Source organism: Mobula birostris, chromosome 16 (genome assembly GCF_030028105.1).
Source record: "Mobula birostris isolate sMobBir1 chromosome 16, sMobBir1.hap1, whole genome shotgun sequence".
Classification (NCBI taxonomy): domain Eukaryota; kingdom Metazoa; phylum Chordata; class Chondrichthyes; order Myliobatiformes; family Myliobatidae; genus Mobula; species Mobula birostris.
The window spans coordinates 8,476,610-8,503,276 of NC_092385.1; the positions used below are offsets into that span (position 1 = coordinate 8,476,610).

At 43.9% G+C, this 26,667-nt stretch overlaps 1 protein-coding gene across 1 annotated transcript in view; it reads right to left on the reverse strand.

The window, feature by feature from the left end:
* The window catches only part of col7a1l (collagen type VII alpha 1-like), a 363,635-nt gene that overhangs the window by 142,268 nt on the left and 194,700 nt on the right, over window positions 1-26,667 (reverse strand). The window contains exons 48-64 of the mRNA XM_072281015.1: window positions 22,917-22,952; window positions 20,988-21,032; window positions 19,149-19,184; window positions 17,914-17,949; window positions 16,942-16,974; window positions 15,436-15,507; window positions 14,297-14,356; window positions 12,409-12,444; window positions 12,242-12,322; window positions 10,756-10,791; window positions 10,607-10,651; window positions 7,734-7,805; window positions 7,559-7,603; window positions 5,598-5,642; window positions 4,191-4,232; window positions 1,436-1,516; window positions 845-880 (exon numbers count right to left, since the gene is read on the reverse strand). Coding sequence (XP_072137116.1) covers window positions 845-880; window positions 1,436-1,516; window positions 4,191-4,232; window positions 5,598-5,642; window positions 7,559-7,603; window positions 7,734-7,805; window positions 10,607-10,651; window positions 10,756-10,791; window positions 12,242-12,322; window positions 12,409-12,444; window positions 14,297-14,356; window positions 15,436-15,507; window positions 16,942-16,974; window positions 17,914-17,949; window positions 19,149-19,184; window positions 20,988-21,032; window positions 22,917-22,952 — 837 coding nt within the window. The remainder of the gene's footprint in view (window positions 1-844; window positions 881-1,435; window positions 1,517-4,190; window positions 4,233-5,597; window positions 5,643-7,558; window positions 7,604-7,733; window positions 7,806-10,606; window positions 10,652-10,755; window positions 10,792-12,241; window positions 12,323-12,408; window positions 12,445-14,296; window positions 14,357-15,435; window positions 15,508-16,941; window positions 16,975-17,913; window positions 17,950-19,148; window positions 19,185-20,987; window positions 21,033-22,916; window positions 22,953-26,667) is intronic.

Genomic DNA, 26,667 nt, shown 5'->3' on the forward strand with positions numbered 1-26,667 from the left:
TGCAGAACCTCTCGTGTTATTGTGCTATCCCTTTGCTCTATTCCAACACTCATACATTTTAAACATTTATTCACAATTCTATGTTTATTAGAAATAAATAAAATTACTAAGGTTAATTAAGGATAAAGATAAGGACAATTAAAATTTAAACAATGATCACTGTAATCTCAAACCATTTCACTGTCTAATGTACAGACCTGAAATGTGACCTGCAATGTTTGGTGGTAACTTACCAGATTTCTTTCACCTTCTGAGGAAATAGAGGCATTCGTGAGCTTTCCTGGCTATGGCATGTATGTAAATGGACCAAGACAGGCTATTGATGATGACTCTTGGCCTCGGTCTACCTTGTTATGATCTTGGATTTTATCGTTTGCCTACAATGCACTTTTTCTGTAACTTTTACACTTCATTCTGCATTGTTATTCTAGCTGAATGCACTATTTAGTGATTTGATCTGTATGAACAGCATGCAACACAAGCTTTACACCATATCTTGGTACATGTGACAGTAATAAACCAACAGCAATACTAAGTTTTCTACAGCCTTGAATTTAGCAATCACAACACAGTAGAAGCTGCCAGCTGAGACAATCCAAATAGCAGCAATATTCACCCCATCACCTTCACGCAAACACAGCCCACAGAACCAGCGAGGCCAGGAGACAATCAGTGGAAAGAAGGTCATCAAACACTCCCATTCACTCATTGTACCTTGCTGGTTATCCACAACATGCCAATACTTCAAAGCACTGAGTAACTATGTGGTCCTGATGTTGAATTGTAAACTGATACGTAGCAGAGAATGGATGCATGCTGTATGAGTATAGAGTAAGGAATTTACCTGTGGTCCTGGGAGTCCCCGTTGACCTTCCAAACCCTGTCGCAATAATAAGATGACATTAATGTACTGCCACAATAGGAAGTGTTCGACAAACAAGCACCCAACAATTAGCTATCCCTCCAAGACTTTCCAATACCAACCTTCCAGGTACTGTACTCCAGAATCTCAATGAACATCACAGACATCTAAATTCATTTTTCCCAACTTTTTTTCTAAAATAAAACGTTTTAACATCAATCAAGGATGCTGGGAGGGAACCTACTGCTCTTGGAGTAGGTTAAAACATCGCTGTTCAAAGAGTCTGTAGTGTGCTGCAGTGTTCTGTGTTCTAAGATTAGAGTGAGATGTTCTCCAAATATCTAAGAACGATTGACATAAACTCATTTCTACCCAGAATGAGACAAAAAGTTGAAAGGTCAATTAAATTTTGTCCATTGAAATTGGGGTTGAGTTCATTGAGGAACAATAACATGTTTAATGCCCAAATCATGTTTGGCGGTGAAATATGTGGAATTCTATACCTGGTCAATCAAGTAACAAAGATTTGTTGATGTTACCGTACATTGGGAAGAGATTAAGCTTCAAACTTACGCGACCACCAGTTGGGCCTGGGATACCAGGTTCTCCTCGAAGTCCTCTTGATCCAGCTTCACCAGGTTTGCCAGGGTCTCCCTGGAAAATAAACCCAACAACTAACTGGAAGTTGAATTTTGTCACCAACTATCTTCAGTCCATCTCAGCTGGCCTAGAACCTTTGAAAGAAAGACTTGCCTTTGGTTTCTCATTCACTATGTGCCAAAGCAATTGATAACCAAAGGCTTCATTTCTGAGATGTACTCGTTCATGTGATGTAGGAAACTCAGCAACAAAGTTGCACATGGTAAGTATTGTTTTCAAAAGATCAAGGTTATGATCAGGTATTGACATAAAGAGATAATTCTTTTCAAGGACATTCCTTTGTTCCTCAAAACGACGGAGAAGGCAGGAGAATGTGTTTGAGAGGGAAAATAAATCAGCCACGATTAAATGGTAGAGCAGATGGGCCAAATAGCCTAATTCTGCTCCTGTGTCTTATGGGCTTATTATATAATCTCAGAGAGCAAATAACAAAATGTATCATATATATACAAATACTGAGCAAAAAATATAGCCTTCCGTTGTGGTAATTTCAGAGAATGGATTCTAGGACCGATTTTAGCTCTGCTTGCTAAGCTATGCTTACTTTAGTTAAGCTTTCTTATTTATTTATGCTAACATGGTGGAGGCTAAGGAGAGACCTGATGGATGAAATGAAAGAGAGGTAGCTCGGGTTGGCTACTTGTTAGGATTAGAGTTGTTCACCGAGCCTGGAGGCTGGGTCACAAACATTTAGTTACCAGTCAAGTGACGTTATCAGTGTGGAATTGAGTGTTGTTTCTGAGTTGAATGTTGAGTCCACGCGTTTATATTGGTCCGACTCGTTGTTCTGATTGGTTGGCCATCGCGCTGGCCACTAGGCTCCACTGGGTCCCAACCAGCCGGATAGCTGCATGATCTCCGCTGTCTCTGTCACCCTGGTCATCGGTCGTTGTGAGCGTTAGTTCCTCGGGTGTCCGCAGCTCACCCCTCAGCCCTGAGGATGCAGTGGAGTCGGAACAAGGGGTGGCACCAATATAAACACAAGCACTCAGCAGAAACGACACTCAATTACGCACTGATGATGTCACCTTGGCTGGTGACGAAACATTTGCGATCTAACCTCCAGGCTCAGCGAGCAACCTGACAAACAAGCTGACCTGATAGATGTTCATAGAATTAAAAATGTAGAATACTTGAAGGCCTAGTCTTAAGGTGAGAGAGGGAAAAGTTTAAAGGGGAAAACATAGAAACATAGAAAATAGGTGCAGGAATAGGCCATTCGGCCCTTCGAGCCTGCACCGCCATTCAGTATGATCATGGCTGATCGTCCAACTCAGAACCCTGTACCAGCCTTCCCTCCATACCCCCTGATCCCTTTAGCCACAAGGGCCATATCTAACTCCCTCTTAAATATAGCCAATGAACTGGCCTCAACTGTTTCCTGTGGCAGAGAATTCCACAGATTCACCACTCTCTGGGAAGTGTGGGGCAAGGTTGTTTTTTTACACAGAGTGCGTCAGAAGTGATTAGTTTAATGTCACATCACCTTTTTGGCATTGATGTCATGAGCTGAAGGATCTCTTCCTGTGCTGCACTCTTCTATACTCTACTGTAGATCTGTTTCCACCTCCCCTGCAGGAAGCGGTTTACCCATCATAATTAGTTTCTTTAATTTCTTCTCTCACATCACACTTACATCTTTTGGTAAGATTCCAAAATTTCCTGACCTTTGAGCTATCTGTTAATGGGTAAAGGTTTCTTCCATTTCAGCCACTCAGTTTCTTGCACCGGCAAACCTCCTCTCAAACATCTTTGCTTCAAAGACAAGAACCCCAAATTCTCCAGTTTAACCTCATAGCCTGAATCTCTCATCTCTAGAACAACTGGAGTAAACCTATTCTTCAGGCACAGTAGATCCTCACACCCAACTTAAAGTGAAGGGACCACAATTAGACTCAGTATTCCACTGTGGGCTAACTACTGCCTCGATCAGATTCCATAGAGCCTCCCTGTTATTTGTTTGTATGTTTGTATATCTATTTATTTGTCTATTTATTTATATATTTATTGTCATACAGTGCGGAATAGGAATCCTGGCCTGTCGACCCATGTTGCCCAGCAATACCCCAATTTAATCCTATCCTAACCACAGGATAATTTACAATGATCAATTAAGCTACTAACCAGTATGTCTTTGGACTGTGGGAGGAAATCAGGGCACCCGGAGGAAACCCATGTCGTTACGGGGAGAAAGTACAAACTCCTTAAAGGTAGTGGCGTAAATTGAACCTGAGTCGCCTGTACTATAAAGCGTTGTGCTAACCACTACGCTACCGTACCACCCCACTTCTGCACTCTATGTTTCTAATAATGAATCCCATGATCTCAGTTGATTAACTCAGCTTTGAACTGAGTTATGGGACACTATAAAGATGGCAGGTTACCGCCCTAAAAAGGCATTTGTGAACCAAATGAGGGCTAACATCAATTAATAATCTAGAGGTACAATAAAATACAGTTTGGCAGCTTCAGATAGGAGTTCCTGAGAACATGCGAATCGCAACGATGAGACAAGTGTCAACAAATGCTCGAATCCAGCTGTGAGACAAAGATTAGTACAAGATTTTTCTTGAATAACCTAATGTAGCTGCAATATATAACAATCCAAAACCCAGGACTGGTGCCTCATGGGGGATATGAAAGTTCAAGTGATAACAGCGAACATTACCTTCTGTCCTTTAATACCCGGCACCCCTTCACCATTGTCGACCTGCACAAGAGGAGATGAAGAGTTCAGTGTCAGCCAAGTCCAGCCACATTCTCATGACCAGAATCCTAAAAGTGACTGCAAAGTTTCATGACTTCCTTCTCACTAGATTCAAAGATTGCTTGACAGGGTCAGTGGCTGAAGGTTCACCTACACTAGAACCTGCAGAGGAGATTTACCAAGGTGCTGTCTGGACTAGACAACATGTCTTATCAGGACCGTTTGAGTGAGCCAGGGAATTTTTCGTTGGATTGAAGGAGGATGAGAAGAGACTTGATAGGTGATAAGAGGCACAGATCACCTGGATACCCAGAAACTTTTCCACGGGATGGAAATGGTTAATACAAGAGGGCATCATTTTAAGGTGATTGGAGAATAGTATAGGAGGTGGATGTCAGAGGCAGTTTTTTTTCCAACGGAGAGCAGTGGGTGGGTGGAGGACCCTGCCAGGGATGGTGGTAGATGCAGGTACATTAGGGCACGGGTTCTTAACCTGGGTCCTCGGGGGTCTGTGGATACATTCCAGGGGTCCATGAACTTGGGGGGGAAAAAGATTTCCATCTTTATTTTCACTAACCCCTAAATGAAATTTAGCATTTCCGTCAATGATGAACGTAGGCAACAAACCACAGTAATATTAGCGGTCCCCGTGACTTTGTCACCAATAGAAATCACAGATATTTTCATATCACAGTACAGTTGTTACAAATATCTCAAAATATCATTTGCAGCACACTCTTCGCTACCTCAGGATTATGGTAATTATTAGATCGAACGTGATCGCAGTCTTCCTGTCTGCAGATGCTCATGCGACGTAGCTGGCCAACTATCGGGCATCCCTGTGATAGGGTCCAAAATGGCATGTGTGTTGCTTTGTCCACCCCACGGTTTAATGCCCTTATTCAAGCTAAGCAACAACAGCCTTCACACTGATATGTCTTTGAAAAATAATCCAACACATGTCTATGACAACCCACACGCACACCCCTCCACATCAAGACCCTGGTCTTATTATTTATCCCTTCCCCTCCCCTTTCCTCGTTCCCCAGGGCTCAGCCTGCTTCATGCCCAACATCCTCTCTCAGCCCCTTTCATGTGCCTGATCCTTACCACTATGATCACTACTACCTCATTCCCGATGAGGGTATATCCTCAGAGTCACTAACCCTGTATATCAATCCCCTAGCTGATGGGAGTTCTTGAACTGACCCTAACCCAAGTCACCCACTCCACTAAGATGACAACCCTTTGATGATTATAGAATATCCAACAGGCCAACAGCTTAGAAGTCAAGTAGGTCAACTCAAATTCAACACAAAGGCACAACAATAATTAATAGGCTTTTCGCATTGGAACTTGTTTATTTACCATCTTTCCTGGAGGTCCTGGAAGGCCTGGAGATCCCTTTGATCCCTGGATTAAGAAAGAAAGGTTTAAATTAATACTTTACTCCAAGTATGGTCTGACCAAAGTCTGATAAAGCCTCAGCAATACGTCCTTGCTTTATACTCTAATCCTCCAAATGCCGTCTGTCCAATGCCACAGGTAACATCTTCTCCTCATTGATAGTCAACACAGGTGCAACTCTAGGATGCACGCTTAGGCCATTGTTCGACTCTTTCCAAACTCATGACTGTGTGGCTAGGCACAGCTCAAACACCATCTGTAAATTCACTGATGACACAACTGATATTGGTAAATTCAGATGGTGATGAGGAGATGTAGAGAAGTGAGATCATTTGGTTCAGTAACCTTGCACTCATTGTCAGTAAGACCAAGGAATTGATTATGGGCTTCAGGAAGGGTAATTTGAGGGACCATTGACCAGTCCTCATCGAGGATTCCACAGTGGAAAGAGCGACCAATTTCAATTCCTGGGCATCAACATCTCTGAAGATCTATCCTGGAAGGCATGTCAATAGCTACACTTCATTAGAAGTCTAAGGAGATTTGATAAGTGATCAAAAATTCTAGCAAATTTTTATAGATGTACCATAGAGAGTATTCTGGCTGGTTGCAAGACCATCTGGTACGGAGGGGCAATGCACCGTCTTGGAATAAGCTGCAGAGGGTTGCAAACTCATCTAGGTCCACAATGGGCTCCAGCCTCCCAACTCTCAAGGACATCTTCAAATGCTGATACCTCAGGGACTGGCATCCATCATTAAGGACCCCCACCACCCAGGACACACTCTTCTCACTGCTACCATCAGGGAGGAGGTCCAGAAACCTGAAGACACATGCTCAATGTTTTAAAAACAGATTCTTCCCCTCCACTATCAGATTTATGAATGGTCCATGAACCCATGAGCACTACTTCACTATTTTGCTCTTGTTTTGCACTATTTATTTATATTTCTTATTGGAATTTATCGTATTTTTTATGTATTGTACTGTGCTACTGCCACAAAGCAACAAATTCCACAAAATACCTGTATGTCAGGGGATAATAACTGATTCTGAGGTCACAGCGGGAATTTCACGGGTTTGCTTTCAGATATCCATCAGTTCCCTCAGCAGTTTCTCTGTAGTTAAGACTAAGGAGCTGATGGTAGACCTGAGGAGAGCTAAGGTACCGGTGACCCCTGTTTCCATCCAGGGGGTTAGTGTGGACATGGTGGAGGATTACAAATACCTGGGGATACGAATTGACAATAAACTGGACTGGTCAAAGAACACTGAGGCTGTCTACAAGAAGGGTCAGAGCCGTCTCTATTTCCTGAGGAGACTGAGGTCCTTTAACATCTGCCAGACGATGCTGAGGATGTTCTACGAGTCTGTGGTGGCCAGTGCTATCATGTTTGCTGTTGTGTGCTGGGGCGGCAGGCTGAGGGTAGCAGACACCAACAGAATCAACAAACTCATTCGTAAGGCCAGTGATGTTGTGGGGATGGAACTGGACTCTCTGACGGTGGTGTCTGAAAAGAGGATGCTGTCTAAGTTGCATGCCATCTTGGACAATGTCTCCCATCCACTACATAATGTACTGGTTGGGCACAGGAGTACATTCAGCCAGAGACTCATTCCACTGAGATGCAGCACAGAGCATCATAGGAAGTCATTCCTGCCTGTGGCCATCAAACTTTACAACTCCTCCCTTGGAGGGTCAGACACCCTGAGCCAATAGGCTGGTCCTGGACTTATTTCATAATTTACTGGCAAATTTGCATATTACTATTTAACTACTAATGGTTTTATTACTATTTATTACTTATGGTGCAACTGTAACGAAAACCAATTTCCCCCGGGATCAATAAAGTATGACTATGACTGTGACTATAATTGTACTTCTCCAATATCCTCTATTTTAATACCCAGAATATGCTTACCTTTTCGCCCTGGTCTCCTTTCGGGCCCACGGGGCCTCTAACTCCCTAAAGCACAATAAAAGAAGAACAAGGTCGGTGACGTGAACGCGCTGAAGGAATGGCGTATTTGCAGTGAACCAGGCGGGAGAGCAGAGGGATCCAAGAGTAAGCTCAGAGTCAGGTTGACACAACTCACATTTCTCCCAGGTTCTCCCGGCTCGCCGGTACTTCCCTTCTCTCCTGGCCGGCCATTAATTCCTGAGAAACCCTAAAAACCAGAAGAACATTTTAGACCATAAGACAAAGGAGCAGAATTAAGTCACTTAGCCAATCGAATCTGCTCCACCATGCAATTATGTCTGATTTGTTATCCCTTTCAACCCCGTTCTGCTGCCTTCTCCCCCTAACCTTTGATGTCCTGACTAATCAAGACCGATCTCCACTTTAAATACATTTTCAAACAACCTCACATGTGAACTGCTGAATCATTTTTAAAATTCCTAAAGAGTTGGCCTTACTTACAATCAGGAACCTTCAGAAATCAGGAAAATGATTTTGTTTTCAGTTTTATAGTGTGATATTAAAACTATAATGACGCTAGGAAGTAACAAATGATACATACGAGACATAACCGTGGAAACAGGCCCTTCGACCCAACTCTTCCGTGTCAGCCAAGATTCCATTCTAATCTAGTCCCATCTGGCTGCACTTGGCCCATATCTCTTTATTTGGCTTCTGTCGGTCAGGGTCTATCATTGATGTAGTGTCCTAGTTGTCTAGATATGCAAGCCAGGGCAGTGCAATATGGAGAGCAAGCTGTTGCCCATGCAGCAGGCTCCCCTTCGCCACAGATCGGATTAACTTAAAGGAATGGCAGAGACCGATACAGTTTGGCACCAGCTGCATCCCAGGAGTTGCCAGTCAGCGTTGAACTCAATGTAGACTCCAGCTCTGGATTGTTCCCCTCAGGGCTTACTCCCGAAGCCTTCCCTATGAGTGGGTATAGTCACAAGGCAGCGGAGGTTTGAGATCGGAGTTTTCCTTCTCCTAGATGTGCCGCCAACCACGGCTGATGAGCCCCATCTCCCTGAAGTGTTTAAGGTGCCGGTAACCCGACTTTGCCCCTTCTCCTGTCAGTGGAAACGGTTCTGCTGGGCTTACTTGCTCAGCCACACGTGAAAGGCAGAAGCAGGACTTGGTTGTCAGAGGCTATTTGAGTTTCACACCATTGGGAGTATTTAATAAGTAGTGGGAGCTTATCCCCACTACCACCCCTGACTATGACAGCTTTCCCCTATCCATGTGTCTGTCCAACTATATATTAAATATTGTCAATGTACCCGCCACAGCCCTTCTTCTGGCAGCTTGTTCCATACACTGACCACCCCCGGGTGAAAACGCTGCTCCTTAGGTTCCTATTAAACCTGTGCCCTCTAGTTCTTGATTCCCCAGTCCTGGGTAAGAGACAGTCTGCATTCACCCTATCTTTGCCCTGAATGTTTTTATACACCTCTATACCTCACTCCTCATTTCCTATGCTCCAATGCCAAAAGTTCCAACCTGTTCAATTTCTTTTTATAACTCAGTACAAGCCCTGAAAACTTGTAAATCTCCTTTGCACTGTTTGCAAAGATAGCCTACCTGAGAAAACTCTTCTTTGTTTACATGGACTTTAGCAAGGGCTTTGACAAAGTCTCATACAGGAGGCTGGTCAAGAAGATTCAGTCGCTTGGCATTCAGGATTCAGTAGTAAACTGAATTTGACACTGGCTTTGTGGGAGAAGTCAGAGAACGGCAGTGGATGGTTGCCTCTCTGAATGGAGGCCTGTGACTCGTGGTAAGCTACAGGGATCGGTGCTGGGTCATTTGTTGTTTGTCATCTAAATCAGTGATCTGGATGATATGTGGTACACTGAATGAGCAAATTTGCGGATGACACCAAGATTGGGGGTGTAGTGGACAGTGAGGAAGACTATCAAAGCTTGCAGCAAGATCTAGATCAGCTAAAAAGAACGGCTGGAAAATGGCAGATGGAATTTGACAGCATTCTGACAGGCTGCATCACTGTCTGGTATGGAGGGGCTACCGCACAGGACCGAAAGAAGCTGCAGAGGGTTGTAAATCTAGTCAACTCCATCTTGGACACTAGCCTACCAAGTAACCAGGACATCTTTAGGGAGTGGTGTCTCAGAAAGGCAGCGTCCATTATTAAGGATCTCCAGCACCCAGGGCATGCCCATTTTTCACTGTTACCATCACGTAGGAGGTACAGAAGCCTGAAGGCACACACTCAGCAATTCAGGAACAGCTTCTTCCCCTCTGCCATCCGATTCCTAAATGGAAATTGAAGCTTTGGACACTACCTCACTTTTTTAAAAATATACAGTATTTCTGGTTTTTGCACATTTCTTAAAATCTACTCAATATACGTAATTGATTTACTTGTTTGTTTATTATTTTTCTCTCTCTGCTAGATTATGTATTACATTGAACTGCTGCTGCTAAGTTAACAAATTTCATGTCACGTGCTGGTGATAATAAACCTGATTCTGATTCTGATTCTGATGTTGGTGAACCTTCTTGGAGTATTCTGTGCAATTCTGGTCAACAACCTACAGGAAAGATGTCAATAAGATTGAAAGAGTGCAGAGAAAATTTACAAGGATGTTGCCAGGACTTGTGGATTTTAGTGTTTTATATTCTCTGTTTTCACTCATTTTTTTCTAGCCATTTGCAAGATTTTCCACTGAGGATGGATGAGACTTGAACTAGAGGTCATAGGGTGAAAGGTGAAACATCTAAGGGGAACTTGTGGGGGAGCTTCTTCCCCCAGAGGGTGGTGTGAGTGTGGAACAAGTTGCCAATGGAACTGGGTGGATGTGGGTTCGATTTCAACAGTTGGGAGAAATTTGGATGAGCACTAGGATGGGAGGGGTATAGAGGACTGTATGTGGCCCAGATGCAGGTCGATGGGACTAGACACAGACTAGATGGGGCTGCTTCTGCGCTGTAGTGCTCTGTGACTATATGAAGTAAAGTGCACTCAATTAGAGGGTGTAGAGATGTTACCTGAAGTCCTCTCTCTCCAGTGCGCCCTGGTGGTCCTGTGTCTCCCTGGTAAAGAGTAGACAAGACAATTGCTTCGTTATTTCATGACTAGAGTCAGGAAGAGGAACAGTTTAAAATTCCAGAGACAGTAGTTTGAATAGTGATATTACCGGTCTTCCGTCCTCTCCTTTGCTTCCCTTTTCGCCCTGGAAACAAACACAAACACAAGTGAGCCGTGGAACCCATTCAATCTGCACTCTCGGTCAGCACAGACTGCTAGAAAGGACATGGGCATGGTGAGATACTAAACCAATTCAGCCTGGTTCAATTCCTGTCTACTTATCACTGTGGCTGGGTGAACACTGCACCCACATGGCACAGAGAACAGTAGGGTAAGCAGGCCAACATTCAGCCCCCAGTCCTCTCGTCCTTTCAGTACACCTCTGAACCAGAACAATAAAACCCAGATCATTGTGGCTTGGGCTATCCTCTTTAAATCTGCTACATTTTACTGCAAAGTATGGAGATCCGAACAATTCTCATTTGGAGTATTCGTATGACCAAGGCATATCTGTACAGGAAGGACCATTCAATTTCATAAAACAATTCCATGGGAGTTCATCGCTCTACCAGAATTTGAGCAGCATCCAAGGAAATTTATTTAGTTCGTGCGGCTCTTTGCCATCTATGAAAAGCGCTAATCTGACCGCACCTCCCAAACCAGGGTAGGACATACGCAAGGCACAGAGGAGTGTGGCAGGTCTGAGTGATCCAGGGGTGCAGATCCATAGTTCCTTGAAAGTGGTGTCACATGTACTGTAGATTGGGTCAAAAAGGGAGCACATTGGCCTTCATAAATCGAAGTATTGAGTACAGCAGTTGGGATGTTATATTTAAGTTGTATAAGATGTTGGTGAGGCCTAATTTGGGGTATTGCATACAGTTCTAGTCACTTACCTGCAGGAAAGATATCAATAAGATCGAAAGAGTGCAGAAAAAAATTTACAAGGATGTTGCTGGAACATGAGGATCTGAGTTATAGATAAAGGTTGAATAGGTTAGGATTTTATTCCTTATAGTGTAAGAAAATGAGGGAAGATTTGATGGAAGTTTTATGAGGGATATAGATAGAGTAAATGCAAGTAAGCTTTTTTCACTGAAGTTTGGTGAGACCAAAACTGGAGGTCATAGGTTAGGGGTGAAAGGTTAAATATGTAAGGAAAACCTGAGGGGGGATTTCTTCAGTCAGAGGGGAGTGAAAGTATGTTATGAACTAACAGGAGAAGTGATGGATACAGGTTAAATTTCAACATTTAAGAGAAATGGACATAGGGGCATTGAGAGTTCTGGTCCAAGAGACAGAGTCAATGGAACCAGGCAGATTAATAGTTTGGTGCAGACTAGATGGACCAAAAGGGCTTGTTTTCTGTGCTGTAGTGTTCTATGACAGTATGAAGGACAAGGGTAAAAGGTGATGGTAACACCAGCCCTGGAGATCCCTACCCCAACTACCAACATCCTAAGCACCTTGACACTAGAAAAATATTGTCATCTCCCAAAGGTATTTTCCTTAACAAGAATGTCACCAGCACTTCAAGGAGATGGTTCACCACTGGCTGAAGTGATCTACAGTGGTGAGCTTTACAAAACCCTCACCTCTTTACCCCGGGCTCCAATCCCTCCAGATGGTCCTGTTTTACCAGGCTCTCCCTTCTCTCCCCGTGATCCAGACTCCCCCTGCAAAACAAGTCACCATTAACCACCATTCAAAAGCAGAGTCTTTGGAAACAGTCAGGGCTTCCATTGCCACAATAATCGCTTACCTTTTCTCCTGGTCTACCAGAGAGTCCAATGTTACCCTAAAGGGAGAGGGGAGCAGACCACAGACATGTTAGTCACAGAATCACAGAGATGTTTCAGCAGAATAACAGTTATTTGGCCCAATGCATGTCACTCCACTTGTGTAACTATCAGTCCCATCCCCATGGTCTATCCTTCCACATCATTCTCTCTCGGGCATTTAATTCCCTATGGGAACTCACAGTAGGCTCTGTTTCCACCAGACCTATAGACAGTGAAATTCTAGATCCCAACTAATGTCAAATAAAAAAAATCTTTTTCCTTGTGTCTTTGCCCTAAATTTTATACCTGTGTTCCCTTGCCAATCTGCTAATGTACATAGCAACTCTTGCCTTGCATACCTTTATCAAACATGCGCTCAACGTTCCCCGAAGCAAAAATAATTGATCTAAATCAGAAGTTGAAATTCCTCATCCCTAGAACCATCTCTCACTTTCTTCCTAAACTCTGGTGCACAGAACTGGACACACTTCTCCTACTTGCTTGTACCTGTATCTTATGTTCAGGATCCAGCACCAACCACAAAGTCCATCTACGGTGATAAACTTAAACCAAATTCTGAGTTATCTCATCGGAGACAAGCCATTTAAACTATGTAATCTGTGCAAGAGTTTTACTCTTCTTTTGAGCAAATAGTGAGGATGTTTCCTGTAGTGGGGCTGTCTAGGACCAATGGGCACAACCTCAGAATAGAGGGGCGTCCATTTAGAACGAAGATGAGGAAGAATATCTTTAGCCAGAAAGAGTGATGAATCTGTGGAATTCATTGCTACTGGTGACAGTAATTGGCTGTTACATAAGGCTGAGGTTGACAGATTCTTAATAAGTCAGGGTGTGAAAGTTTACGGGGAAAAGGCAGGAAAATGGGGGTTTGAGAGGGAAATGGATCAGCCATGATCAAATGGTGAAGCAGACGTGATTGGCCAAATGGCTCAATTCTGCTCCTACGTCTTATGGTCTTGAACATCCTTGATCATATTTATCTGTTCAATTTCAGGTGATTTCAGACCCTTTGCTGTCATTGTTTGTTTGATGAGTTCCATCACTAAGATCAGATGGATATTCCGCAGCCTGACAACCCTTCTGATGAAGGGTCTCAGTTTGAAATGTGAAATGTGGGGGGAAGTCAGCTGGTCAAGCAGCAACTGCAGGGGAGAGAGGAACTAATGATGTTTCAAGTTCCAGTCCTGTATCAGGACTGAGAGCGGAGAGGAAGGATAACTGATATAAGGAGGAGAGGGAGAAGTGCTGAGACAGGGGCCAGGGGCCAGTGGGTGACAGGTGGATCGAAGTTGAGAATTTTGACCGGGAATTGGTGAAAATTTCACCAGGTTATTGCGAAGTAGCTGAGGGAGTGGACTCGGAAAGAACGGTCTCTTTCTGTGCACTGTTATGTTTGTAGTTGAGCGAATACTGAAGGCTCAGACGCAGATTAATTTCTGCATCGCACTTAAATCAAAATATGCAGTGGATGTGTTATTTGCATTAACAACCAACGCAGTCCAAGGATGTGCTGGGGTCAGCCCGCAAGTGTCGCCCCACACGTTCCGGCACCAACCGAGCATGCTCACAATGTTCAGCAGAGCAGCACAGAACACAAGAAAACTTAGTCCTTTGTCACATCTCCACGTCGCTGGCCTTCACACTTGGAGTGGAGGCCTAGAATCTGGCCTAGAATCTGGCCTGACCTTTAACTCCTCCACATCCCTGTCTGTAAGCCCTAACCTGACCTTGAACTTCCCCCCTCTGTTCACAACACCAACTTCAATAAACAGCTAAGGCTGAGCCACAAGCTCAGCGGAGACCACAGCTTGGCACCATCTTGACTGGAAGCTCAAGATTAAGACTCACTCTGTCACCTGGATCCCCTTTGGGTCCTGGTTGTCCGGGGATGCCAAACCCAGTTTCACCCTGTTGAAAGAGAAGATAAATATTATGAAGCATTCCAGGAATGGATTGTGATTAGGAATAAAGGAGCCATTAGATAAAAAACCAAACAGCTAAAATAATTCAGCCATGAATTGTGGAATCCCTAATGAGTCGACAATCATCTGGACTGGATGAGGTGGAGTCCGCCTGGCTTAACCAGAGCAAGTTGCCAGATCTTAAAATCGGTGGGTGTGTGGTTCACCTTGTGGCATTGACTCATACAGCATGGGAACAAGCCCTTTGGCCCTACCCATCCATATTGACTGAGCTAGGCCTGAGTTACCTAACTGAGCAAGGCCCAAAACTATTGATTTCTTTCAGTAAGGGTCTCCAGATGCAATTGGGCTCTGAAGTTTACAAACAGGAGCCTACACAAGGCTGATTCACATCATGCGGCGTGAAGATAATTATCAATCCGCAGAACACGAGAAACAAACTGGGAGCAGCATCCAGGGTAGCACACAGAAAATTCTGGAAGAATTCGGCAGGTCAGACTGCCTCTGCGGAGGGGAGTTCACCGTCGACGTATCGGGCCGAGACCCTTCATCGGGACTGGAAAGGAAGGAGGAAGAAGCCAGAATAAGAAGGTGGGGTTAGAGGAAGGAGTACAAGCTGGCAAGTGATAGGTGGAACCAGGTGAGGGGGAAGGTGGGTGGGTGTGGGAGAAGGGGGTGAGGTAAGAAGGGGCAGGTGATAGGTGGAAGATGCAAAGGGCTGAAGAAGGAGGAATCTGATAGGAGAGGAGAGTAACCATGGGAGAAAGAGAAAGAGGAGGAACATCAGAGGGAGGTGATGGGCAGGTGAGGAGAAGGGAAGGGATAAGAGGGAAGTCAGACTGGGAATGGAAAAAAGAAATGACCAGAAGTTGGAGAAATCAATGTTCATGCCATTGGGTTAGAGGCCACCCAGATGAAATGTGATGTTTTGCTCCTCCAGCCCGAGTATGACCTCATTATGGCAGGAAAGTAAGCCATGGACCTACACGTCAAATGGGAATGGGAGGTCGCTCCAACTGCACTTGCGTGGAAGTCACAAAACTCAGCCAATCAGCGGCTCCTCACCTTTTCGCCCTTGTCTCCCGGCTGTCCCGTTGATCCTTTCTGCCCCTGAATTCCTGGGGGCCCTTGTTCACCCTGGGGGCAGAGGAGAAAGAAACCATTACAAAGGTAAGTGCGTTGGGCAGACAATGATAAGGCAGCACCGAGTGCAGTCAGGTTTGGGGACCCTCACAAGCTTAACTAGTGTGTACTTTCTACAGAAATCTCACCAAAATCAAAGTCAAAATTAATTTATTATCAAAGTACGTACTGTGTATGTTATGACATGCTACCTTGAGATTCATTTTCTTGTGATCATTTACCGGAAAATAAAGAAACACAATACAGGTAGAACAGTACAGTACAGGCCTTGCAGCCCACAATGTTGTGCCAAACTTTTAAACTACTCTAAAATCAATCCAACCCTTTCCTCTGACATAGCCCTCCATTTTTCTATTATTCATGTGTCTGTCTAAGGCTTTCTTAAATGCCCCTAATGCCCCTATCACCACTCTGGCAGTGGGTTCCACATATTCACCACTCTCCACTATTTTCATACAACAGAATTTATGAAAACTATATGTAAATAACGACCGGCTCACACCAATGTGCAAAAGAAGCCAAATTGTACATTGCTTGTTTGTCAGTCTTTATTTAGATCGAGTTTTCACAAAATCCATGCTTTACATTTAATAACCCCTCCCCTACTTGTTCCCAGCTGACTCTACTGCTGGGCACCTGTAATTGTGTTGGCAAGGTCACTCACAAGCCTTCTGTTCCCAGGCCTGAATGACAGAGGTAGCTGTAAGCAGCACTTTGTGGTGAGGAGCAGATAGAGGACTACAGGAACATGAATGCCAAAGGCATACCATGATAGAGTGTCTCGGCCCAAAACATTGACTCTTTGTTCCTTTCCTTGCCGGTGCACATCACAAGTCCTGGTCATGTGACCACTGATGCCAGGCAGACAATCTCTGAAGAGTATTGATAATGGCTGGGGTCACCCGTCTTGTAAAGACACTGCCCAGAAGAAGGCAATGGCAAACCACTTCTGCAGAAAATCTTGCCAAGAACAATCATGGTCACGTCATATGACATGATAGATAACAAATGAAAGAACGAATTTGTAAGGTTTTGAAGGTTGGTAACTGATGTAAAGAGTCCAACTATTTAATGGTTTAGGTAGCTACTAAGCTAGGGAGCGGGGCTTGCCCTGTTGTTGAAGACTTCGCAGGCTTAGTGGGAGGGGCCTGCACTGTGTAAAGCTTCACTACTCAGGAGCCAGGTTTGGGAACACACCTTGGCCAATGGAAGGGTTCGCTCTACCCTCAAAAGGCAGAGCTGCCTGTGACAGACAGACTGAACCACCCATGATAAAGCAGCCCAAACTCTCCCTCCAATCCCAGCTCCCCATTTGTACACCCAGTGCTACCCCTGCTCGCAATGTACTCTTCCAAGAATGACTGAGAGATACACAACTAATGCTAGGAAAGGTCAGAGATAAAAAGAAGGGTCTGTAGCTTTACTTACTCGATCACCTCTACTTCCAGCTGGACCGGGGATCTGGAGTGAGACAAAAGAGTAGATTCACAGTCTGAGACAGTTGGGCGTCAGACTTGACTCATTAATCATTTTACTGGTGGTAGTGGAGTTAACCCAAAGCCAGGGGAGGAGTGCCGGCAGAGTCTTACAAAATACCCCTGGAAGTATGTCTCCATGAAGGTTTCAGAAAGTAAACAGTGGGGAAGGCTTTGAGGAGGTTGTCCTCAACAGTAGAACTGGAGCAATGTGTCAGAAGGTGGTTTAGTGGAGATATAGGGATGTAGGGCTTGTTTTAGAGATGTTGATTTGTTGCTTGTTGTCTTCTATATTGTTCTGTCAAGCATGGAGAGCATGATATGTTGTTGCTGGAATGTATGGCGACATTTGCGGGCAAACTCTTGGGTGTGTTGGTTGTAGACACAAATGATATATTTCACTGTATATTTCAATGTGCATGTGATAAATAAACTTGAATCTTGATAGGAACCCCAGCAAATTTCATTGTTTTATTTGTCAATAGAATGAAGACGGTTTTTTAATGTGATAAGGAGCAGCAAATCATAAACGCAAGAGGTTCTGCAGATGCCGGAAATCTAGAGCAACACACACAGAATGCTGGAGGAACTCAGCAGGTCAGGCAGCAAGTATGGAGGGAATTACACAGCTGACATTTCGGGCATCTTGTCCTGATGAAGGGTCTCAGGCTGAAATGCTGACAGCTTATTCACGTAGATACTGCCTCACCTCTGAGTTCCGCCAGCATCTTGTGTGTGGTACTCTGTGATAAGGAGTACTCTCTGACAAACAGATGATGGAGCAGGTTCAATGATGCCACTGAAAAGAGGAATGAGGAATTATTTGAGAGGGAACAATACACAGGGCAACAGTAAAGAACTGCAGGAGTGAGCTATTTTCAAGACCACCAGTCATTCTTATATTTCAAATTTCCATGCAACTTACAGTCCGTCCTGGTTCTCCTTTCTGTCCCTCATTTCCCTGTGAAGAAGACACACAAGGACTGTTAATAAATGCACAGGTACTACTGAGGACAGCTAACATCGTGAGGATCTCCCCCAATAAAGACAAATAGGAAGGGAATTGATTTATTTATTGAAGTACAGTGCAGAAAAGGCCCTTTCAATTCTTAGATCCTCGCCACCCAGCAATCCCCAATTTAACCCTATCCTAATCACAGGACAATTTACAATGACCAATTAGCCTACCAACTGGTTTCTCTTTAGAATAATCCACGCAGTCACAGGGAGAACGTACAAACTCCTTACAAACAGTGGCAGGAATTGAACCTGTGTCGCTGGTGCTTGTAAAGCGTGGTGCTACCCCAAATTAATCCACAGTTTATTTATATCAGACTGCAAAATACAAGGGAGCCATGATATTAAGGGATTAAAAACGGGAATTTCAGACAAATTTAACTGGATGCAACAAAAATTGTTTGAACAATGAAGAAAAATTATCATTTTCAAAAGGTCTTTTACAACCTTCAGTGTTTTGAAATGTCGTCAGGTTCAATTTTATTGATCTCAAAGGCACACATGCACAGGGTACAAAAGCCACAATATTTAGCTTTTTATAGCGGCAGCACATACATATAAACATGACAAGCATGTTTATTTTACGCAGAGAGTGGTGGGTGCATCGATCACACTGCCAGGGGTGGCGGGAGAGGCATATACATTAACAGCACTTAAGAAACTCTTAGAGAGGAACAAAGATAACAGAAAATGGAGCGCTATGTAGGGAGGAAGGATTAGATTAATCTTAGAGCAGGTTAAAAAGTTGGCACAATATCGTGGGCCGAAGGGTGCCATGGTTACATGGCGGTTAACGCAACGCTATTACTACTTGGGGCGTTCCGGAGTTTGGTGTTCAATTCCGGTGCCATTCTGTAAAAGTCTCTGTACATCCTCTCCGTGGAATGTGTGGGTTTTCTCCGGGTCCTCTGATTTCCTCCCACAGTCCAAGGATGTACCGGGTAGGTGAGCTGATCATTGCAAATTGGTCATTGTAAATTGTCCCGTGATTAGATTAGGGTTAATCAGATTTATCAGGGATCGCTGGGGTAGCACAGCTCGAAGTGCCGGGAGGGCCTACTCCACGGTATATTGCTAAATAAATAAATACTGTGTTGAGGGCTCTTTCCTCTTCTCCAAACATTTTACAACAGACCCCCTTACCTTTTCACCTCTGGGTCCACTGGAACCTGGAAACCCCTACAAAAAAGAGACATTCTGGAATTACTGGAGGAATAACACACAACGTTCCATGGGAACATCTGACTTGCCAAGTTCAGGGGAATGGGTATTATTATATACAGGCTGCCCCCGATTACCAGCATCCGAGGTATAGCCATCCGTATGTATGAACAAGCTCTCATAATATGGTTAAGTTCAGAAATCTGATGTCCTACGAACGGAAGAACTAGTTTCCTCTCTCTCACTCCCCAGTTTAGTAATTGTTCTTTCTTATTAGTCTTATATGATTTCAATGTTATTCATTACAATACTATGGACTCAATATCACATTGAGCAACTTTTGCATATTTACCAACTTACAGAAAATTAACTCAGTGACTTCTACAAAATCGAAACAATTTTTTAACCCAGTGATGTCAAAGGCAATCAGGAGTTCTTAAAAATAGCCCTTCAAAGTTCAAAGTAAGTTTATTATCAAAGTATATACAGTATATGTCACCATATGTATATAGTGATATGTATGTACTTTGATAATATATGTACTTTTCTTACTGGCATACTCAATAATTCTAATAACCACAATAGCCCCAACCAGTGTACACAGCCCGCAGAACGTTGCCATGGTTCATCGGCACTATCTTGGCCTTCATTTGATGGGATCAATCTGAGTACCTCCATAAGATAACTGGAAAATGGTCAGCTTTACAAATTAACAGCAATGAGAAGCTGCGTAATAAGAAACTGTGTCCTTGCTGTGGCTCACTCCAAGACGAGTATCTATGATGAACACATGTAATGAGATGTACACATGATATTAACAAGTTACATACTGTAAGACCATATGACATGGGAGGAGAATTAAGCCATTCGGCATATGGGGTCTGCTCCACCATTCCTTCATGGCTGATTTATTCGTCCCTCCGAACCCCACTGTCCTGTTTTCTTCCCATAACCTTTGACACCCTTATTAAAAAGAACCTATCAACCTCTGCTTTAAATATACCCAATGACTTGGCCTCCAGAGCCACCTGTAGCAATGAATTCCACAGTTTCACCATCCTCTGCCAAGAGAAGTTCCTCATCACCCCTGTTCTAAAGGGACATCCTTCTATTCAGAGGCTGTGTCCTCTGGTCCTAAACTATTGGGAACATCATCTGCAAATCCGCTCTATCCATTCAGTATTCGATAAGCTTAAATGAGATCCCCCTCATTCTTCTAAACTCCAGTGAATACAAGCTCAGAGCTATTAAACACTCCTCATACATTAACACTTTCATTCCCGGGATCATTCTTGTAAACCTCCTCTGAATGCTCTCCAATGCCAGCACTGGAATATCTTGAGAACCTATTCTGAAGGTATACTGTGGGCAATGTTCAACTTCCAGCAGCAAGTTCTTATCCAAAGAAGTCAAACCATTTGAGGAGAGGTGTCCCAACAACAAAACCACGTTTGCATGCAATTACTGCATCCACCTGGCTTGAAAATCCCACAACCTCTGGACCAATTACTTTTAGAGAAAAAAACTTCTCACAGTTCAGGGCAAGACCCTTCATCTGTCCAGATTTAGCAACAGGGTCTTGACCTGAAACATCACCTGGCCATTTCCCTCCACAGATGCTGCCTGACCCACTGAGTTCATCAATTAGTTTTTGTTTCTTTTCTTTCCATCTTCCCAAAGATGATTTTTTTACAGCTTCTGATTGCCAGTTCTTGGCTTATTTCACCTTATCTGTCATCTATTTGCTTTGATACTCTCCCTCACTATGTCTTTTTACCTTTGACTTTGAAGAGAATTAGATAAGATCAGAACAATACTTACAGCTGACCCTGGGACACCAGCTGGTCCAACTTGTCCTCGGTCGCCCTAAGAAGAGAAATATTGGACCGTTATTGTGATTCTAATAAGCAAGAATCAGATTGCGATCATTTAGCATCCCAGGAGGGGTACGCAGCAGAAAGTTAGTGCTTTCCAAAGGGTGACAGAAACCAAAATACACTGGGAATTGTCCCCATATCTCTCTCTCTCTCACACACACACACACACACACACACACTTCCAGTCAGCTTGGGATATACTTAACACATGTGCACCAAAACATAAAGTGAAATGCATCATCTGTGTTAACAACTAACACGACCCAAGAATGTGCTGGGGGCAGCCTGCAAGTGTCACAACACATTCCAGTGCCAACACAGAATGCCCACAATGCACAGCCAAACATCCACGTACACCAGCTTTACAGCAGTCAGAAATATCCAATTGGGACTCAATTCCTGCCACTGACTGTAAGTTGTTTTAATGTCCCGTGACCATGTAGGTTTCCTCTGGGTGCTCTGGTTTCCTCCCACATTTCCGGGATGGTTGGGTCGAGCTGTTCTCCGACCTTGGCAATTTGTTTGTATCTGTTTCAGCGCCATACAAGGAGACATAATAGTGATGTCTCCACGTATGGTGATGAAACGGTCATAAATAAACTGCCAAGATCGGAGAACAACTCGAACCAACTACCAAAGCTACACATTTTCCAAATTATTCCAAAGACATGCAGATTAGGGTCAGTGAGTTGTGGGCATGCTATGTTGGTGCTGGAAGCATGCCGACACTTGCAGGCTGCCCCCAGCTCATCCTCAGACTATGTTGGTCGTTAATGCAAAGGACCCTTTTCACTGTCTGCTTTGATATACATATGACAAATAAAGCTAATCTTCGCAAGAGTGAAGATAGGTGAAGAGTCTCAGTCATTCATTCATTTACATCATGGATCTACTTGCTCAGGACCTGGGATTTCACTTTGTGCTTGCATTAGACCGCTCCCCCATCAATGTTCCTCCATTCAATAACAAAACATGGTGCCAATAGCCAATAGCCAATAACCTAACTAGCAATTTCCATTTTCTGAACTAAAGCTTAGCTCGATTTGTCATGTGTACATCGAAACATCCAGTGAAATGCACTGTTCTGCGTTGCAGTCTGAGGATGTGCTGAGGGCAGCTTGTCATCTCACGCTTCCTGTGCCAACATAGCATGCCCCAATTCACAAACTCTAACCCGTACATCTCGCAGGAGGAAGCTGGAGCATCCAGACAAAGCCCGCAGAGTCACGGGGAGAATGTACAAACCCCTTACAGAACTGAACCCCGAACACTTCTGCTGTAAATTGTTCCATAACCACAGTGCGACCACACAACCGTAACTTAACTAAACAGGTTTTGTTATTCTTTAAAAGAGGGAGGCAAGAGGTGATTAACAAAAGGAGAAAGATGGATAGAGAGAAACAGGAAGCAAGAGAAAGGAGAAAATGAGAGGGAGAGGGGGAGAGGGGGGAGAGGGGGGAGGGGGGACTACCTGACTATAGTCCCTTTCATAACCTCAGGTCATTTCAAAGTACTTTATTTTGCACAAACACAAGAGATTCTGCAGAGGCTGGAAATCCAGAGTAACACACACAAAATGCTGTAGGAACTCAGCAGGCCAGGCAGCATCTATGGAGAGGAGTACAGAGCTGACATTTTGGACTGAGACCTTTCATCAGAACATCAATAAGATTCTGATGTCATCAGGTCCTGATGAAGGGTCTCAGCCCGAAATGTCAGCCCTTTATTACTCTCCACAGATTTTGCTTGATCTGCCGAGTTCATCTGGTGTTTTCTGTGTGCTATATTCCACAAAGTACTTTTGAGGTGTTGCAATAGAAACCAAACTCTATGAAATGCTGGCATTGTCTTTGAACGGTCAGCAGTCACTTACCTTAACGCCTGGTGGTCCGGGTGGTCCTCTCTCTCCCTGTCAATAACCAAAAATATAATTAATCACAACCCCTTTCTGCGCTTCTTCCCCCTTCCTCACCATGTTATGAGGCCTGCAGGCCACTGCAGTGAGCCAGAGAGCATTCGGCTTCTTGGTTTCCCGAGCACCTGTATTTACTTAACTAGAGCTGTTAAGCCCTTGTGCTTTCAGTCAAGTTATTTGTAACTGGCACGGGTTTTCTGCATTCTGTGATTATTTCAAGTGGACTGTCGATTAGTGCTCATCTTCCAACTCCCACCTGACACTTTCTGGCGAGTGAAACCAGTCATTCCAATTCTGTCCCATTGAAACCACACAGGGAAACACAATAGATGAATGTTCCTGCAATTAGCACATTGTTGAAGGTGTACACCTTGTTTTGCCACTCACCCTGCTGGTTGTATATTCATGCAGCCATTCTTCAACACTCGAACAGAAGGGGTTTCTGCAGGCCTTTGGAACAGTCACCAGTATTGAACATTCAAGGGGGTTCTGGCTGTTCTGCCTGCAGACATTAAGGTCTACCCCATCAGCGGGAGTCCTTGCTGGCGGAGAAACTGAAGGTGTGGGCCAGGGGCTACTTGTGACAGAGAGGCATCGGCGTACGAAAAATGTGTGCCGTCTAACAGCAAGTGATCTTCTTAGTCACTTGTCTTGTGATCGCAAGACTCAGTTGGACATCGGGGCTGTGGAATGCTGTAAGTTCAATTCATTGGTTTATTAGCGAATGGCAGGGGAGCTGCGTGGGCTCAGTTGTAGAGACGACTAGGCCTCAGGCCATGGTGTCACCTGTTTTCAGGCTAGGAGGAGGCACTGCAGTTGGGCACTCACCCGAGTGCTGGAGGCAGGGAGAAATGACATCCATACTGCCCCCGCCCCCCCACCAGTGTTCGCTCAGCAGAAAACAAGGTGTATTGTATTCGATTGCAGACTGCTGCAACGTTCATGGACTGTGGGACTTGAACTATATTTTTTTGTGTGACTGTATATTAACATATGTGCTCGCTACCTTATATGTGCTGTATGTGCCTTGTGCTGTGTGTGACTGTTTGTACTGTGTTTTGCACCTTGGCCCCGGAGTAACAGTTTTGTTTGGCTGTATCATGGGCATTCATGGCTGTTTGATTGACCATTTAACTTGAACTTATATGTGCTACCATTGTAAATAAGTAATTCTGTAAGTCTACCTGACGATATTCAAAATGTTAAAGTAGGTGATTGTAGCAATTGAAAATGAAGTTAATTGTTTATTGTTACTGTGTGTAGAAAAAGAATAAAATATTGTGTCAGGAGAGTGAGATTATTTTAGATTCTCCAGAACTCCCTCTCCTGGAGGTTTGCTGTGTGAATAAAGAGTTTTATATTTCCCAGTTATAGATTCCGTGGGACTCAGTTTCAAGTCAGTCAAATTGATAGATATGACCATTACTTTCTCCAGTTTTTTGCTGTCACTCTACTCAAGGAATAAATTAACTTTTCAACACTTTGATTATGAAGATTAAGGACAGAATTGGATATCTTTTGAATTCTAAACACTCAGTAGGCCCATCAACATTCCCAGACACTAAAGCTAATATGTAATATTGAAAATTTATAAAGCTCTGGTGATGCCTCACTTGGAATATTGTGAGCAGTTGTGGGCCCCTTGTCTTAGGGGCTGAAACTGGAGAGGGTTCAAAGGAGGTTCACAAAAATGACTCCAGATTTAAATGGCTTATCAATGAAGAGCGTCTGATAGATCTGGGCCTGTATTCACTGGAATTCAGAAGACAATAGATGATAGACAATAGACAATAGGTGCAGGAGTAGGTCATTCGGCCCTTTGAGCCAGCACCGCCATTCACTGTGATCATGGCTGATCATCCACTATCAGTATCCAGTTCCTGCCTTATCCCCATAACCTTTGATTCCACTATCTTTAAGAGCTCTATCCATCTCTTTCTTGAAAGCATCCAGAGACTTGGTTTCCACAGCCTTCTGGGGCAGAGCATTCCATATATCCACCACTCTCTGGGTGAAAAAGTTTTTCCTCAACTCTGTTCTAAATGGCCTACCCCTTATTCTTAAACTGTGGCCTCTGGTTCTGGACTCATCCATCAGCGGGAACATGCTTCCTGCCCCCAGCGTGTCCAATCCCTTAATAATCTTATATGTTTCAATAAGATCCCCTCTCAGCCTTCTAAATTCCAGAGTATACAAGCCCAGTCGCTCCAATCTTTCGACATATGACAGTCCTGCCATGCCAGGAATTAACCTTGTGAACCTACACGGCACTCCCTCAATAGCAAGAATGTCCTTCCTCAAATTTGGAGACCAAAACTGCACACAGTACTCCAGGTGTGGTCTCACCAGGGCCCTGTACAGCTGCAGAAGGACCTCTTTGCTCTTATACTCAATTCCCCTTGTTATGAAGGCCAGCATGCCATTAACTTTCTTCACTGCCTGCTGTACTTGCATGCTTGCTTTCAGTGACTGACGTACAAGAACACCTAGATCTCGTTGTGCTTCCCCTTTTCCTAACTTGACTCCATTTAGATAATAATCTGCCTTCCCGTTCTTACCACCAAAGTGGATAACCTCACATTTATCCACATTAAACTGCATCTGCCCACTCACCCAGCCTGTCCAAGTCACCCTGCATTCTCATAACATCCTCCTCACATTTCACATTGCCACCCAGCTTTGTGTCATGGGCAAATTTGCTAACGTTACTTTTAATTCCCTCATCTAAATCATTAATATATATTGTAAACAGCTGCGGTCCCAGCACTGAACCCTGCTGTACCTTACTGGTCACCGCCTGCCATTCCGAAAGGGACCCGTTAATCACTACTCTTTGTTTTCTGTCAGCCAGCCAATTTTCAATCCATGTCAGTACTCTGCCCCCAATACCATGTGCCCTAATTTTGCCCACTAATCTCCTATGTGGGACTTTATCAAAGGCTTTCTGAAAGTCCAGGTACACTACATCCACTGGTTCTCCCTTGTCCATTTTCATACTTACATCCTCAAAAAATTCCAGAAGATTAGTCAAGCACGATTTCCCCTTTGTAAATCCATGCTGACTCAAACCGATCCTGTTACTACTATCCAGATGTGTCGTAATTTCATCTTTTATAATTGACTCCAGCATCTTTCCCACCACCGACGTCAGGCTAACCGGTCTATAATTCCCTGTTTTCTCTCTTCCTCCCTTCTTGAAGAGAGGGAAAACATTAGCCACCCTCCAATCCACAGGAACAGATCCTGAATCTATAGAACATTGGAAAATGATTACCAATGCATCCACGATTTCTAAAGCCACCTTGAAGAATGACGTGGGATGTCATTGAAACCTATTGAATGGTGAAAGATCTTAATAGAGTAGATGTGGAGAGTCTAAGACCAGAGGACACAGCCTCAGAATAGAAGAGTGTCCTTTTAGAACAGAGATGAGGAGGGATTTCTTTAGCCAAAGAGTGGTGAATCTGTGGAATTCTTTGCCACAGGCAGCTGTGGAGGCCAAGTCTTTATGTATATTTAAGGCAGAGATTGATGGATTTTTGATTGGTCAGGGCATGAAGGGATACAAGGAGAAGGCAAGTGATTGGGACTGAGAGGATAATTGGATCAACCATGATGAAATGGTGCAGCAGACTCGATGGGCCAAAGGGTATTCCTATATCTTATGGAAACGTATAGTGGAAATGTTTCATTTGCCTCAAATGAAATC